The sequence below is a fragment of the Eucyclogobius newberryi genome, unplaced genomic scaffold (assembly GCF_026437365.1).
Source record: "Eucyclogobius newberryi isolate DKJ021-1_F unplaced genomic scaffold, fEucNew1.0.hap1 SCAF_20, whole genome shotgun sequence".
Lineage (NCBI taxonomy): Eukaryota > Metazoa > Chordata > Actinopteri > Gobiiformes > Gobiidae > Eucyclogobius > Eucyclogobius newberryi.
In genome coordinates this window covers 11,120,674-11,137,607 of record NW_027315835.1, presented here as the reverse complement: position 1 = coordinate 11,137,607, position 16,934 = coordinate 11,120,674, and the positions used below count along the sequence as shown (strand labels likewise).

At 40.5% G+C, this 16,934-nt stretch overlaps 2 protein-coding genes across 12 annotated transcripts in view; both read left to right on the top strand.

Annotated features, from left to right (window-relative positions):
• gngt2b (guanine nucleotide binding protein (G protein), gamma transducing activity polypeptide 2b) overlaps window positions 1-16,934 on the top strand; it is a 139,592-nt gene that overhangs the window by 87,059 nt on the left and 35,599 nt on the right. The gene's annotated exons all lie outside the window — the stretch shown is intronic.
• Window positions 1-16,934, top strand: part of tanc2b (tetratricopeptide repeat, ankyrin repeat and coiled-coil containing 2b) — a 150,469-nt gene that overhangs the window by 122,471 nt on the left and 11,064 nt on the right. For all 11 annotated transcript variants that reach the window (XM_072455949.1, XM_072455948.1, XM_072455950.1 and 8 more), the window contains 12 exons: window positions 2,869-3,100; window positions 3,503-3,672; window positions 4,088-4,366; window positions 5,717-5,884; window positions 7,342-7,502; window positions 8,535-8,643; window positions 9,236-9,358; window positions 10,556-10,792; window positions 11,948-12,157; window positions 13,522-13,615; window positions 15,394-15,527; window positions 16,109-16,232. In XM_072455949.1, coding sequence (XP_072312050.1) covers window positions 2,869-3,100; window positions 3,503-3,672; window positions 4,088-4,366; window positions 5,717-5,884; window positions 7,342-7,502; window positions 8,535-8,643; window positions 9,236-9,358; window positions 10,556-10,792; window positions 11,948-12,157; window positions 13,522-13,615; window positions 15,394-15,527; window positions 16,109-16,232 — 2,041 coding nt within the window. The remainder of the gene's footprint in view (window positions 1-2,868; window positions 3,101-3,502; window positions 3,673-4,087; window positions 4,367-5,716; window positions 5,885-7,341; window positions 7,503-8,534; window positions 8,644-9,235; window positions 9,359-10,555; window positions 10,793-11,947; window positions 12,158-13,521; window positions 13,616-15,393; window positions 15,528-16,108; window positions 16,233-16,934) is intronic.

Genomic DNA, 16,934 nt, shown 5'->3' with positions numbered 1-16,934 from the left:
GCCAGTCAAGTGCAGAGCCCTCAACACCCAGTTGGCGCAGCCTTTGTAGGAGGATGGAATGGTTTATAGTGTCAAAGGCTGCGCTGAGGTCTAGTAGTAACAGGATGTTGAGGGCCCCGGAGTCTGCAGAGGTGAGGAGATCGTTGAGTACTTTGACCAGGGCTGTTTCAGTGCTGTGAAGTGGGCGGAAGCCAGATTGGAGGGGTTCATAGAGGTTGTTTGACTGGAGGTGGGTGTGAAGTTGGGCGGCGACGATGCGTTCCAGCGTTTTTGAGAGGAACGGCAGGTTGGAGATGGGGCGGTAGTTGGAGAGGTTGGCGGAGTCTAGGGTGGGTTTTTTGAGGATGGGGATGATGGAGGCCAGTTTGTAGATGGAAGGAACATGGCCGAGGGATAAAGACTGGTTGAAGAGGGTGGTGAGATGGGGGATGAGAGCAGGGAGGCAGGCCTTGGTTAGAGTCGTTGGGAGGGGGTCGAGAGAGCAGGTGGTGGTTTTGGAAGCGGTGATGAGGTCTATGATATGAGAGGAGTTAACAGAGGAGAAGGTGGTGAGGGGAGGGAAGGGTGGGTGGTCAGGGAGAGGGGGGGTGGGGGTGGTGATGGAGTTAATGGAGACGGCAGTCATGGAGCTGTTGATTTTGGAAATTTTGTCATTGAAGGCAAGGAGGAAAGAGTTGCAGAGGTCAGGGGAGGAGGGTGGAGTGATGTCCGGTGGCTGGAGCAGCTTGTTGATGAGGGTGGAGAGGTGGGCAGATTTGGCGGCTTGGAGAGCGTCACGGTAGGAGGAGATGTGTAATTTGAAAGCTTCGGCGTGGACGGTGAGGCGGGTTCTTTTGAGGAGTCGTTCGAGTTGGCGGCCAGTCTGCTTCATGGTGCGGAGTTCAGGGGTGTACCAGGGGGCGGGGTTGATGTATGAGACGGAGGAGGTTTTCCAGGGGGCTAGGGAGTCAAGGGAGTCGGAGAGGGTGGTGTTGAGCATGACAGCATAGTCGTCGGGGGAAGAGGGGGGGGAGTCAGGGGGGAAAGCAGAGGATATGAGCTGGGAGAGCGTGAGGGGGTTGACTGACTTGATATTGCGGTAGGTGATGGTGCGTTTTTTGGGGTTGTGGGGCGAGGGTAGGGGGGCGGAGAAAAGGATGCAGAGATGATCAGAGAGTGGGAAGGGGAGGGGGTGGGGCTTAGATATGGGTAGGAGAGAGGAACAGACTAAGTCCAGAGTGTGGCCTTTGATATGGGTGGGGAAGTCAATATGTTGGGTGAGATGGAAGCAGTCCAGGAGAGAGAGGAAGTCGGATGTCAGTGGGGCGTTGGGGCAGTCAATGTGGATGTTGAAGTCACCAGTGAGTAGGAGGCGGGCAGAGAGAGAGGATGCGATGGTGAGGAGTTCAGACAATTCAGTGAGGAAAGAGGGGTGGGGCTTTGGGGGACGATAGATCAGGATAGCGGTGATAGAGTTGGGGAGGGAGAAGGCGAGGTATTCAAATGATGAGATGGATGGAAGGTTGAGGTTCAGTTCAGTGATGGATGTAGATTTTTTATGAATAACAGCAAGACCTCCCCCACGCCCGGAGAGGCGGGGTTTGGCAGTGTAAGTGTAGTTGGAGGGAGTGGCTTGGTTGAGAGCATAGAAGTCCAGGGGCTGTTGCCATGTTTCACAGAGGAGAAGCAGATCAATGTTATTGTCCAGTAGCAGTTCAGATATAACAGGTGATTTGTTGGAGAGGGAGCGGCAGTTCAGCAGTGCAAGGGAGATGGACGGGGGCGCGGAGATGGATGGGGGCGCAGGGGTGGGGGGGCGGAGGTTGCTGAGGTTGGCAGTGCGGCAGGTGGGGGTGACAGGGGGGCGAAAACTAGTCCAGAGTGAGGGGATAGGTGAGCCGTTGTTGGAGTGTTGGTTATGGGAGAGACCAGAGCCCCTGTGGATGTAGCGGGGCCGGCGAAGGATCCCAGCTGAGCTAGCTGCAGAGGCAGCAGCAGCTGGGAGACGGTGGTTATGGTTGAGGAGGTGAAGGTCAGCAGCGATGTAGGTGAGTAGGCGAGAAGTTGGTGGAGCGGTGGCCTGGAGGCGCGGGAGTGATAGTCCGAGGAGGAGATGGAACGTAGCAGCAGATGAGAGTAATCCAGTTAGTATGTTGGCGGTGGCTAGAGGCTGGTTAACTAGAAGCTGGTGGGCAGAGAGTTGTGAAAAAGCAGCAGTGGACCGGGTGTTGAAGCTGGTGGAGTGAGTGGCGTTGGTTGCCCCAGACCTTGTCTGCACGGCAGGGAGGCCCCGCGATACCATGACGGACCTCAGCAGGTGTTAAGCCAGCTGTTAGCTGGCGGCTAGGGCAGTAGATAGTCCAGGAGTGAGGGAGGAGATGAGCGATGTACGGTGCAGTAATGTCCAATGAAGTTAAGGAACAGGGATGTAGACAGAAGATAACATACACGTGATGACAAGGTGATGGATCAAAGTCTATCACTTTTGTAAATCACCAAGTACAGATTATGTGTTTAATTTCTAATAGTTTACCCCAATCCCCAAATTGTATGTCTAAATCTAAACAAAAGAAACAAAAATAACAAAACTATGACTAAAAATGGACTGACTCGGGCCTAAGTTTTGATACTGACAAGGAAAAGAACTAACTCATGACAAAAGAAACCTTCACTAAACCAAATAATTTAGTACTAACTTAGAACTAGAATACAGCAAAATCAAAACTATAATAAAAAACTCTAGAATCAACCGAAAAATATGATGTAAATAGTGCATTAAACTCCCAGGACTCTCACCTCAACAAATATTTCCAGCACACAAATCCTATTGTTTACCTTCTCATGCTCTCATATGACCTGTCTGATATCTCCTCTCTCTGTCGCCCCCAGGTGGTGGCGTACCATTACTGCCAGGCGGATAACGCTTACACTTGTCTGGTGCCTGAGTTTGTCCACAACATCGCGGCTCTGCTCTGTCGCTCTCCGCACCTCGTGGCCTACAGGGAAGCGCTGCTGAGGGAGCCACATCTACAGAGTGTCCTTAGCCTGAGGTCCTGTGTCCAGGACCCCCTGTCCTCGTTCAGGAGGGGCATACTGGAGCCACTGGATGCACTTTATAGAGGTGACTGGCCACAACACATACCAGTGACATTTACAGTATGTAGAAATACATCTGAATGGTCATGAAATTATATAATCAAATATTGTGGGCCTGTGCAGTTTATCAAATCCCATATTCTTTATTATATTATCATTTTGTAATTGAGTAATAACAGCACATTTGCTCTAAATAAGCTTGCAGACTTATAACATTTTGAAGATGAATTATTATTTGAATAATTGTGAAGTCAATCATGAATTAAGTGATCAAGGTTATTTGTTTTACCCAAATTGAGCAGTCCTAAAGCATTGTAATTAAAATTGTATCAGTCTTGGCTTGACCAAACTCTTAGGGCAAATACACATAATTGCTAATGGCTGTAAAACTGAAAAGCATTTAACTTTTTAATATTTTGTGTTGCAGAGAGGAAGATCAGCTCAGATGAAGACCTCATCATTTTAATAGACGGTTTAAACGAAGCAGAGTTTCACAAGCCGGACTACGGAGATACCATTGTGTCTTTTCTCACCAAAACGATCAACAAGTTTCCACACTGGCTCAAACTGGTGGTCACTGTCAGAACTACGCTACAGGTAAAGTTAATATTCAACAACTACAATACTTTTCTACTACTACTACCACATGTACCACTGTATCTCATACCTATTTGATTATATAGGAAGAATACATATTACTACGAGCAAAAACGTCAAAACTCTTTTAAATGAAGATTAATTTGACTTTTTAATTGAGAAAATCATTAATATTAGGTCTGCAGATTGTGGGAGGGGGACTTGTGCAAGGAATGTAGTATTAGTTTACATAATTGCATCTTTGCTCATTCATAATCTCATAAGAATGTTGAGATCATTCCTCTACAGAAAACAAAAAGCACAGCACAAAGCTAACTTTAAATGACATGAAACGTAAATGTGAGGGAGACGAGGGGCATCAAATAAAACACCAGCAGTCCGTAAATCCTCTTAACGCGCTTCTTTTGCGTTATAGGAGATCACAAACCCACTGCCGTTCCACCGCATCTCCCTGGACAGTTTTGAGGAGAACGACGCCATAGACCAGGACCTCCAGGGCTACATCCTGCACCGGATCCACAGCAGCCCCGAAATCCAAAACAACATCTCGCTCAACGGGAAAATGGACAACACCACATTCGGCAAACTCAGCACACACCTCAAGGCTCTGAGTCAGGGCTCCTACCTGTACCTCAAGCTCACCTTTGACCTCATCGAGAAGGGCTATCTCGTCCTCAAGAGCTCCAGCTACAAGGTACGGACGGACGCCGCGCTTTCCATTACACTGCTGTTGTTGAAGGGCCTCCGCTTGATTTTCAGCCACGAGTCGGGAACATGATTTAGTTTGAACCGTTAGCACCGCTCCGCTTTCATTTCTTTCTTTTCTGTCGCTGTGATATTGCACCATGACGGAGAATTAACTGCCTGGGATGGTGTCAGGCCATTTGTTTTCCCATGATTCTAAGAGAATAATGTGTTGACAAAAGCTGGTCTCCCTGTCATTAGACTTGCTATTAGTTATTATTAAAAAAAAGAAATGCTTTGCCAAATGCATAGGTTATGTCTTTCTGTCTCAGTTGTCTTTCAATCACTTGCATTTTTAACTCACTGCATAACTACTTAGTCCATAGTTGGTTCATATTAAGAATTGTGGACATGAATAAAAAATCACAGAAATTAGATTTTTGATCACTTTTTCTTCTGCTTGTTTAAAGGAAAACCTAATATTAATACATATCATCATTCAATAAGGCTAAACTAAAGTACGTAACCAGAATTAAAATTAAATCTGTGTGTAAAACCTGGACTAAACAGAGACTAAACAGAGATTAACAGAGATTCCTGACTAAACCAGGTCTAAACCAGGTCTAAACCAGGTATAAACCAGGTATAAACCAGGTCTAAACACAGTCTAAACAAGGTCTAAACCAGGTCTAAACCATGTCTAAACTAGGTCTAAACACGGTCAGTCTAAACAAGGCCTAAACAATGTCCAAACCAGGTCTAAACCATGTCTAAACCAGTATAATATATTAAACATGGATATAGAGTTGGATAGAGAAGCCCAAAGTGTATTTAGTTAAGAGTTATATCACTTCAATAGACCTATAATACAAGTCAAGCAGATGCAAAAAGTATGCTGAGATAAAACTACTCTTGGAATAACAATGTATTCAAGTCACTCCAGTAAATATAACAAGTGTAAATGTCCCTTATTTCTAGAGTCCTCTGCGGTTTACAATGATGTGCTGCTATTTCAACAGCCACTTACATTAAATAGTATGATTTATTTACACAATGTTTCCTTCACTACTCTTGGGACTTAACACTTTTTTTGATAAATAATTCAATTGACCTGCTGTAGTGCATGCTTTACAATGAAATATTTTATCTCACTCCTCCAGGTCCATTTCATTTATGTATTCAGGAGGAGTGCTTCCAGACTCTATAAAAAAAAAAAAAGTCTCAATTGATACTTTTTCCATTCTCCGCATAACCAGGCGGAAAAAGCGGATGCTGTGCAAACAAGATGCATAATTCATACTGAACGAGTTGGTTCCTGCCCAAATCCGCATTACCATTCACGGTGTGTTCTGGTCCTCAGGTGGTTCCGGTGAATTTGGCAGAGGTGTACCTGCTCCAGTGTAACATGCGCTTCCCCACGCAGTCGTCCTTTGAGCGGGCGCTGCCTCTGCTCAACGTGGCCGTGGCCTCGCTACATCCGCTGACCGACGAGCAGATTTACCAGTCCATCAACTCCGGGCAGCTGGAGGTAACGCTGGAAAAGAGTTATATGTTCTTGTTTATTTATAGGGACGTACAGATGAGACAATATGATTAAAAACATAACACTACTTTTTGTTTTATCATGATATCAAAAGGGACCAAAAAGGGAAATTTAACGATAACATTGGCAATATTTTTTATTTTTATTTAACCTTTATTCAACAAGGAAAGTCCTATTGAGTTCTCTTTTCATGTGCATATAACTGATGAAAAGTGTGAGTGGTTATATTTTACCATTATTATTAGTATTATCTTGTCTTACACTAGCTGTTTTTTATTTTATTTTTATCTTTATTTTATTTTTATCTTTATTTATTTTTCCCCTCCATTCCTTATTAGGAAATAAGGTTTTGTCTATAGGAGTTTTTGTTTATAACAGTTTTTGTTTATAAGACTTCTTCTATTAAGAGTGTTTTTTTTTAAACTTCCTATAAGTTATCTGTCCTTTTCCTCTGTATCTACCTGCGTTGGAACAATGAAATTTCCCCATGTGTGGACAATAAAGGAAAATCTTATCTTATCTTTGGTGAGGGAGTCCAGGCCAAGACAGCAGCACAGATCATTCACAACATCAACACACATTTAGACAATCACATAGTAAATAACGCAAGACCAAATACTTGCATCTATTATATTTGTACTTAACTTAATTACTGATATTCAAGTGATATTATAAGTACTGCTTCCACTCCTCTCAGCCTTTTCCAATCATTATCTGTGTTTTAAGCATCAGCAGAACCTCCACAGTCCGTGTTGATGCGTCTCTAGGCTTAATGTCCGCAATTAGCTTCAATCTCTTCATAACTTTGAGGGAAAGCTGCAGTTTATCACCATTGTATCCTCCCACAGGGCACGATGTCTGCTTTAGTTCTTTTACCACGCTGTTGTTCCTGTCTTTTGGAAGGTTTTGAGCAGTCTTAACAAATGCAAATGCCCCTTCTAGACGACACCTCTGCAGCTGTCACAATTACAGTTTCATTTACATTCATTATAACCTTTCATTGTATTTGATAAATATTATAAGCAAGTTTTTGGGGCGTTTTTTTCTGCCAAACATCTACTGAGAGTTCACACTTCACTGTTCAATTGATTGCATCCACCTGTCAATCACTCAAAGCATGACAAGGCTGACCAATTAGAGATCGGGTAATTAAACAGAATGTCCTCCTCTGGCACAAACATTTATTTCAGGATTAGGAAAGCTATAACTTAGATTCAACACCCTGCCCTGCCTAGTTTTCAAGTATTAACCTGGGCAAATATTATCCTGGGCAAATATTAACCTGGGAAATTGAGTCTTTTGCATCTTCATGAAAATCCCAGACAACCTTAAGCATATTACTGCTTACAGTCCCGAGCTTTTGTGCAGATTTGAAAGTGCAGGTGTGTACAGTTATGGATCATACAGCGTTACTAGGTCTGAGTAATACTCTGCTTTGACAGGGCACGCTGGACTGGGAGGACTTCCAGCAGCGCGTGGACAACCTGTCTGTGTTCCTGGTGAAGAGGAGGGACGGCACCCGGATGTTTGTTCACCCGTCCTTCAGGGAGTGGCTCATCTGGAGAGAAGAGGGCGAGAAGACCAAGTTCCTCTGTGACCCAAGGTAAGAGCGGGAACGAGGGGAGTAGCACATACCAACAAAATCACTACATTGTTAGAGAATTAAACAATACCCTGTGATATTCAAGCTGCAGAAATCAAAAGTATTTATTTAACGATTCAATTTCAGCCTTGTAACCTTCTTCAGTTATTTTTTTCTTTGAATGAATCCAAAGGTAAATGAGAGGAAGTGTAGATCTCACACTGTAGTATGTGTTTATTTACGATTATTCATGGTTTGTCCTTCAATATGATGGAAGTTTGATCTGGTCAAGACCTTGATGGTACAATGTAGACCACAATTATAAGCAAATAATAATAACAATTTCCAAAAGTATAATGAAGAATGTAATTGTAGGCTACTGGTATGAGACAAATCAATCAGATAACCTGTTGTATTATACTGTATTGTGTTATGAAATATAAAATATATATGGTTGAAGGATATTACTAGATTGTGGATTGTGTGTGTTGCTTGAATAATGATTACAATAGGGAAAAAATGACATTTTGCAACCACAAAGTAAAGTTATTGTAATGGGCATCGACTAGTTGTGTGACTATTATGGATGGCATTATTTAGTTAATTGGTAAGAGTCATTATTCAAGTCACAATATAATCATCATCACTAAAAAATAGTGCTTTCAGTTCAATATTTACTCATAAATCTTATACTAGAGGAGAATTGTGAATCATTTTTAAATCATGTTTCTTCACGCAATAATCATAGCGTTTTAGTTTTTTTTTTAATTGCCTCATCCCTAATGACTATCTACTGTGCATATACATACATTTTCAGTCCATTTTTATTTTTTGCCACGTGTTTGGACCTGGTCAAGATTAGGTTTTTAGTGTAGTTCCGTCGGTGCTTGATGTGAAAAGTGCATGAACCGTCGCTCTATTTGTTAAATTGAGAAAGTACAGAGTAAGTTGCGGCGCTGCTCTTCGTTTCATCTATTGAAACCCTCTGCAGCAGCTCTGGCTCTCACACAAAGCCCCGTTTGGTGACTCAGGCTCTGACACTTTCCTCTGCAGGAGCGGACACACCCTCCTGGCCTTCTGGTTCTCACGACTGGAGACCAAACTCAACCGACAGCAGACCATCGAGCTGGGCCATCACATCCTCAAAGCACATATATTCAAGGTGTGTTTCTATTTGAGTGTTCTAGACGTGGGTCAATCCTGCTCAAATGTGTATAAAAAGTAGGATTTCTCAAGTTAAAGGGAAAAGCAATCGTTTATATACTTTGTTAAAATTATTATTCATTAGATCTTGGTTTAGATCGCATGCACGCTTTTCTTACTTTTTTTACTTTTTGTATTAAAAGCTGCCTTTAAAGGGCACTTTGTAATGTTTGATGTCCTGTCTCCATGAAAATGTTGTTGCTCTGCCTGGAATGTTCCACAGTATGACATTAAACCTCTGTGAAAATCAGCAGTTTCCACAAATGTACTTAATAATAACACAGATGATTGAAAAAAAAAAATATATACGATATATAAAATGACAAATACTTATAATAAATAGTATTGGATATACTCATACCTCTTTTCAACCCAATGTATGGACTTTGAGATAGAATGACAAATATACGTTTAAGAGTAATGTTCCTAAAAATAGCATTGCTCAAATTAAAGAGAAACACTTTATTTACCTCCCTCCACTGTCGTGCACTTTCAAAAACATTGCACCTCCATTGCTCCGAAGGTAATGAGTATTTACTTGTGTGTTCCAGGGTCTCAGCAAGAAAGTCGGGGTTTCCTCATCCATCTTGCAGGGCCTGTGGGTGTCTTACAGCACAGAAGGACTCTCAGCTGCTCTTTCCTCACTGCGGAACCTCTACACTCCAAACATCAAGGTAACGGCAGCAGCAGCAGCCAAAAAATCAGTTGTTTGTTTGCTTCTTAATAGAAAATGGGGCTGAAACACGACTGAACAAGGTACTGGTCCAACATTTTGAATAAAACAGTCTCCAAAGTGAAATAGACACTGTGAATATTGTTTTTAGTATTAGTAGTGGTTGCACAAATGTATATTTTTGACCATAATTTATATATTTTTTGACATGTTTGGTTTATATAAAAATGTGTGTTGTCAATTGCTTACACAAATCAGATTATTTACTCTGGACAATGCAAATTAAGCTTGTTAAATCAAATTGAACAAGCTTTTAATCCATAGCACCGTCGATCTCATGCTTCAGCGAGACCCTCAGATACTTGGACTCACACCACAATTATTTCTTGAATCTACATTGTTGTTGTTGTTTTTAACCCAATTTAAGTTTTAATTTACACATTGCATTTTATAATTAATTTGTGTGGTTGCAGGTAACAGGTTTAGTGAGGTTCAAGGCCCTCCATTATTGCTTGCAGGTTTAACTTAGCGCTCACATTTTGCAACATTTATTTTCATCCCTGCTGTTAGTAGAAAAAGCTTCAGTTGTAGTCATCTGGACTCAGTTTGAAAAAATAGACGTTTCGACTCTCATCCAAGAGTCATTGTCAATAAAAGAATTTAGATCGAGAACTCCGATATTTATACTGTTCTGTGGTAAGACCCGCCCATTGGGCGGAGCCTTCCTGAAGTAGAAAGAGTTGTTTGTTTCAACAGAAACTTCCCCCTTGTATCTACCGAGCTAGCCTATTCAGAATCTTAATGGGCTATTAGAATCCTCTTTGTCTTAGTGAGACAAAGACAAAGAGGATTCTTCAAACTGAGTCCAGATGACTACAACTGAAGCTTTTTCTACTATGGAACACGCCTGGACGAATGAGGGATTACACAGACATCCCTGCTGTTACACAAAAATATCTCGAGGCGCGTTCCTTCTCATGTACGTAAACTTCAACATTTAATTTGCGTTCAGGCGTTAATCACAGGAGTTAATTTGTTTCCGTTGACTGCCCTAATTCAAATATTATTAATTAGCAAAAAAAAAAAAGGGGGGGGGGAAAGACACAAACAAAACATTAATACAGCAGAATGGCAATAGAATTTTGTATTGATTGTTTTTGATTTGTATTGATTTTTTCCTCTACTTGATTTTGTCCAGGTCAGTCGGTTGCTGATGTTGGGCGGAGCCAACGTGAACTACCGAACGGAGGTGCTGAACAACGCCCCGGTGCTGTGCGTGCACGCTCACCTGGGCTACATGGAGATGGTGGGTCTGCTGCTGGAGTACGGGGCCTCCGTGGACGCCCCGTCTGAGAGCGGACTGACGCCGCTGAGCTACGCGGCCGCGGGCGGACACATGGCCATCGTCACCGCTCTGTGTCGCAAGAGAGCAAAGGTACGACGACAGCGTGGACTTGGAGGTTTTATTGGTTAACCGATTTCTGTTTTTCTCTTTCCGTTAAACACTACTGATGTGTGAATGCTGCATACATAATAGATTGATTTACCACCACAGTGAGCTCAGAGATGGCGATTCTATAAATGCGTAAATGGGAGGGTTAGTGCTATTGTTCCTATGTTAAAAAGAAGTTGAATTATTTTGCCAACCAGACCTTTCTATCTCTGACTTGCTGCTTTTTTTTCTTTTTTTTCTTTTTTTAAACAACAAAACAATTAACACAACAATACAGTTGCAACAACTAAAACACACAAAATGACAACAACAAAAACAACAAAAACAATAACTTAAAAAACAAACAAACAAATTAAGTCACATTGATACATAAAAATAAAATAAACCGGAAACCACACCAGTATTTTAATGCGTTTTAGTAGGCCATATATTCATTTATTTCTATTTCTTTTTATTTTATATATTTATGATACCATGTATTATGAATTATTATTATTACTTATTATTACTGACTTGCTGCTTTTGCTTTTGGTGGATTCACAATTATATATGTGTCTTCCAATTGCTATAACAAAACAACAAGTATTTAGATGCATTATTTCAGTGTGAGATGTCCGCTATATTACTCTATTATTGTTATAGTTGCATTAGGAATATTCTACCGACTTACATTTTATTAAAGGTCTGTGTAAAATTATCTGTTCGATTAGCGTTGGTTCTGTAAATATTTTGCCACGATAAATGAGAAGTACGTAACCAAAAGAGTTGTCCAAAAAATATGACTATAAAAACTAAACCTAAATACTACGGTAATCAAGACTATTCTAAAAAATATTCAGAAAAGGTCCAATGTTGAATATCTAGTCATGATACTGAACTATAGGACAGGTTTTTAGAATAGTCTTGATCAATAACAAGACCACATCGTAATATATAACTACTGATACTAGTTTGTGTTGAAAATTACATACTGGTCTAAAAAAAAAATGTTATAATGCATTAGTATCAAAATCTAGTTTGAAATGTGCGTATAATGACAACACTAATCACATATAATAATACTCTGGAAAGCACAGGAAAACGGTTGACTACAAAAAGAACTGCATGACTAACTAATCCTTGTCCGTGCATAAACAGGTGGACCACTTGGACAAAAATGGCCAGTGTGCTTTGGTCCACGCGGCGTTGAGAGGCCACATGGAGGCGGTCAAGTACCTTATTCAGAGCGACTGGAGCATGGGTTCCCAGCAGCAGTCTCCTCAAACTCAGCAACAACAGAATGGCTTCAGCAAGAGCCACGCCGTCCAGCAGGCTCTGATCGCTGCCGCCAGTATGGGCTACACCGAGGTATGGCACTGCCCTTATTTAACTCAATTACACCCATAAAACTTCTCTTTTGTTTCAACAGTTCAGTCTAGACTATATCCAGCACATGCTAGATAAACTGGTGTTAATACCGTATTTTCCGGACTAAAAGTCGCTTTTCTCATAGTTTTGGCCGGTACTTATACTCCAGAGCGACTTGTATGTGATATTATTCGTTATTTTCACACTGACAACCACAAGAGGGCGCTCTAGGCTCTAAGCGTTGCAGAAGAAGAATCGGCACTTCCTCTTCCTCCGGAATTTGTGGAGTTGTTTAGAAGTGACACAGAGGAAGAAGAATTCAATGGATTTAGTGATTTGGGGTAATACTGATGCTTTGGTAAACTTGTTAGCATGTTCTTTATGCTATAGTTATCTGAATAACTGTTAATATGTTACGTTAACATACCAGACACTTACCACAGTTCTGTCTGTGTGTCATTTTGCCACAACTCGGGCATTTTTGACCCCCTAACATTGATGAATGTCACACATGGGGGACATAGACGCGATTGGCTCGGCCCGAACTCCAATAAAATGCAGTTTGCGATAACGCCCGACTTTATTCTTTAGACTTTATTCTTTCTGCCACAACTCAGGTATTTTTGACCCCCTGAACACCAATGAAAAGTAAGATAATCCTTTATTGTCCACACATGGGGAAATTTCATTGATACAACGCAGGTAGATACAGAGGAAAAAGACAGATAACAGATTATAGGAAGTTTAAAAAACACTCTTATTAGAAGAACTCTTATAGACAAAACCTCCCATTTCCCAACAAGGGATGGAGGAGAAAAATTAGGATGTCCGCCGGGATAACGTGACGATCTCCGGGTAAGACGATGGTTTCCCCCTCAGTTTCATGAGTCCCGGGTCACCGAGGCTCTCTCTCTTTCTCCCTGCTCAGGTCTGCGTTCAGCACTATCTTGCAATTTGTCAGGACAAACTACTATTTGAATCGCAAACTACGCAATCATCAAAGGTGAATTACTGAGCTTCGTTTGGTATGCCACAAAACGCAAGGTTAGGGTTAGGGTTAAACATGGACGGGCGGGACGGCTGTCGTGTGGGAAAGCGGTCGTGCGGGAAGGCGAGAGCCATCATCGCCGCTACCGTGGCTTTAATTTAGTTTGATGTTCTCGCTCTGTGCTTTAAAAAATATAGATTGGGAGCCACACAAACTGGATCGGGTCATCCTTAGTCAGAATCTATACATCCATAAAGATTTGTAGCATTCACTGTATTATTGACGACAAGGATTTAGAGTTTCAAGTTTGAGCAAAATAACCCTCTCAACTGGTCATGCGTTTTGGCTGAAAGTATTCTCGTGTGTTTCTCCTCAGATCGTGTCGTACCTGCTGGACCTGCCGGAGAAAGACGAGGAGGAGGTGGAGCGCGCGCAGATCAATAACTTCGACACGCTGTGGGGAGAAACTGGTGAGGATTAGTCTGGAGCGCTAGACTCGATAAAACTCGTTAAACAATGAGCGTTCGCTTTCGCTGTTTAATTGTTCATATTGATGTGAACGTTTCTTCACCCTCAGGACTCGAGATGCTTTTGATGTTTTTTGAGCCTGAATTTGAGTTCCTCCTTAAAAATGCGCGAATCTGTTTGATGTTTTAAGCAGAAAATACAGTCCAGGGGATCCACGATATGAGAAAACATGTGCAATTCCTTAGCAATGTTACATGTAAGAACTGTATTATGGTTGGCAATGTTAGTAAGTTTGCAGGTTTATTTAAGTATTTTTATCAATGAAAAATACTTGTAATTATTGCTAGTTAGATAAGTTATATGGACCCTTGGAAATAACTACAGACTTCAAAATATACATTTTCTTTTGAGTCGTTTTTAGTGAATTAAACAAAAATCTTCACTAAACAATTCTACTTAATTTGAAAAAAAAAAAAAAATTAAACATTCAAAGAAGTCAAAAAAAATCTATAGACCTGTAAAATATGTCTGTGTAGTGTCACATAAAACGTATTTTTTTAACTAATTAAAAGGCTTGATATTAGATAGTGATTTCAATCAAAATGACAAAATAATTATAATTTTCAGCATCAAAGAATATTTTCTTTAATATTATCATGAGGGTTATTCTAGTTCTGATTCGAGAATTATTGAGGAAAAGGTTAAACTTGGTCCTAATTATGTCATTTTTTCCAGTATCTGATATCTGCTTAAATTATTTGCTAGTTTCGATACTAGTTTCTGCATCGATCAACCTTACTATAGAGTTATTCTTAATTAATCAACTAAATAGGACCAGATTTACTTCAGTAAAGACATGATATATGTGTATAAATATTTATTTCCAAATCTACACCTATGAACTGAACACATCTTAACTAAATACTCAAATGAAGCCTAATATTCTGAATTCAAGTATAGTGTAGATATCTGTTCGTGTGTGCACTCCTATTTCTGCAGTGAAATGTAGCAGTGAAATGTATTTTACTGTGTCTCAAATGTATTGTACTGTGTCTTAAAGCTCGCTGGAAGCCTTATTCCCACTTCATGTTCAGTCATCTGTAACGTATTGTTTTGAGAGAGAGCGGTTCAGAAGGTGATTTGAGGTCCCAGTATTACTTTAGAGGTCAAGTGAAAATACATAACGCTCTGCAGCATCCACAGGGAGGATATTTTACATCTGTAAGAGCTGCAAGTCCATTTCCCTGTAATGAACAGTCCGAAAGTGTAGTCATCCTTATGGGACTTTAACCGTTATTCCAATTAGATTAAATGCATTTAAATAGGAGTCTATACGGCCCCCATTTTGAATTTCATTTACACATTTTCTTTAATCACATTTAACTTTTTCAGCAGCAAAAAGTCTCGAGTAGTCGTGTTATAACTAATACTTGGTTGTTTCCTTGGGCGAGAAATAGATTCACACCATTGTCCTTTAGTGTGCAAAAATAACACATTTTAATGCATTATTGACACTATCACTTCCATCAAAAATGAAATTCTATTGTGAACATTGTGGGGTTTTGTATTAATACTGTGGTATAAAGTATCTTCTTGGTTCTGTATCCCACACACCTCAGGCGCCCCATAAAACCTGATCCTAGGTCTTGATTCATCACCTGAAAAACTTAACTTCAGTGACTTCCCACATAAAAGCGCTCAGGAAAACAAATTCATAACTTCCTAGTATATCTGTTTGATGTCATAAATCATGTACGGTCTTTGTCGTCGGTGTCTGCAGCGCTAACGGCAGCGTCTGGCCGGGGGAAGCTGGATGTCTGCAGACTTTTATTGGAGCAGGGAGCAGCTGTGGCTCAACCCAATAGAAGAGGCATCGTCCCGCTGTTCAGTGCAGTGCGACAGGGACACTGGCAGGTCAGAGCACGTTCACGTTTATTTTTAAAGCCTCGGTTTTGTTGCTTTTGTTTGGATTGCACTACTCTAAGTACTATTAATTGATTTATTAGACTATTTTACTCTATTGTTGTCCATCTTTTGTTCATTCTCTGTAGATGTGCAGCTTTACTTTTAGACAAACGCTATATAAGGAGATTTGTTTTGATTTGTGACACGGTAAAGACTGAAGAATAAGGTTAAATTGTTTCACACAGAAATGGAAAAAACGTCCTTATATATTGTCTGTCTAAAAAGTTGCTCATTTATTCTATTTGTTATTCAAAAATAACACATTTATTATACAATTTGAGATGTATTACCAAAAAAATACAGCCTCATAAAATGCTAATTACATTGCAAATATCAGGTCTACTGTACATCAATTAATCTACTACTACATAGTGATTTTTATACATTTTTAATTGGATTTGTTGTGGTTATTTTTGTGTGTGATTATTTCTCTGTTTGCCCGAATAAAGAAAGCCATCCGTGGAAACATTCTTTGATATGTGTATAGATTAAAATGTAGTCTTCTAAACTGCTGTGTGTTTGTGTGTCAGATTGTGGACTTGTTACTGACACATGGAGCGGATGTGAACCAGGCGGATAAACAGGGTCGAACTCCACTAATGATGGCCGCCTCGGAGGGACATCTGGGCACTGTGGAATTTCTATTAGCACAAGGTAAAACAAGATAAAAATAGAAAGATGTATTTTACACTCTGCTCTCTTTTCAGTCTGATTTGGAGCGAACCCAAATGAACTTTAGTTATCTGCGAGAACATCTACTAATTGTCAATCAATCAATATAAATTAAAATGTTTCTCATTAACGCTATACACTGAAAACAATTACAAACTTAAATATGATAAAAAGTGATTGCATTCACTAGGATTTTTCTTGATTTTAATATATTTTGAAGTATGTTATGATATTATTTATTGCAATAGCATTTTTGGCTCGAGCCATTCCATGGAATGGAATGCGACGAGTCTTTGTTCTTGCCATGTTTCTTATTATTATTATTATTATTATAATTCTTCTTGCGTGGTCATTTTGCCACACCTCGGGCATTTTTGACCCCCTAACATTGATGAATGTCACACATGGGACATAGACGCAATCGGCTCGGCCCGAACTCCAATAAAATGCAGGTTGCGAGAACGCCCGTCGCAACAGTGCCGACTAGTTCAAAAAAGAAAAAAAAAATGAAACGCTTAATCTTTGGCCTAAGCACATGAAACTTGGGACAGTGATAGAGCTACCTTTGACCTCTGACCTTTGACGAGTAAAACACACCTGGCAGCATCGCTCTATGATAAACAGGAAGTCAGCCATTAGCATTAGAATTGTTATTCTTTAGACTTTTATTCTTTAGGCTTTATT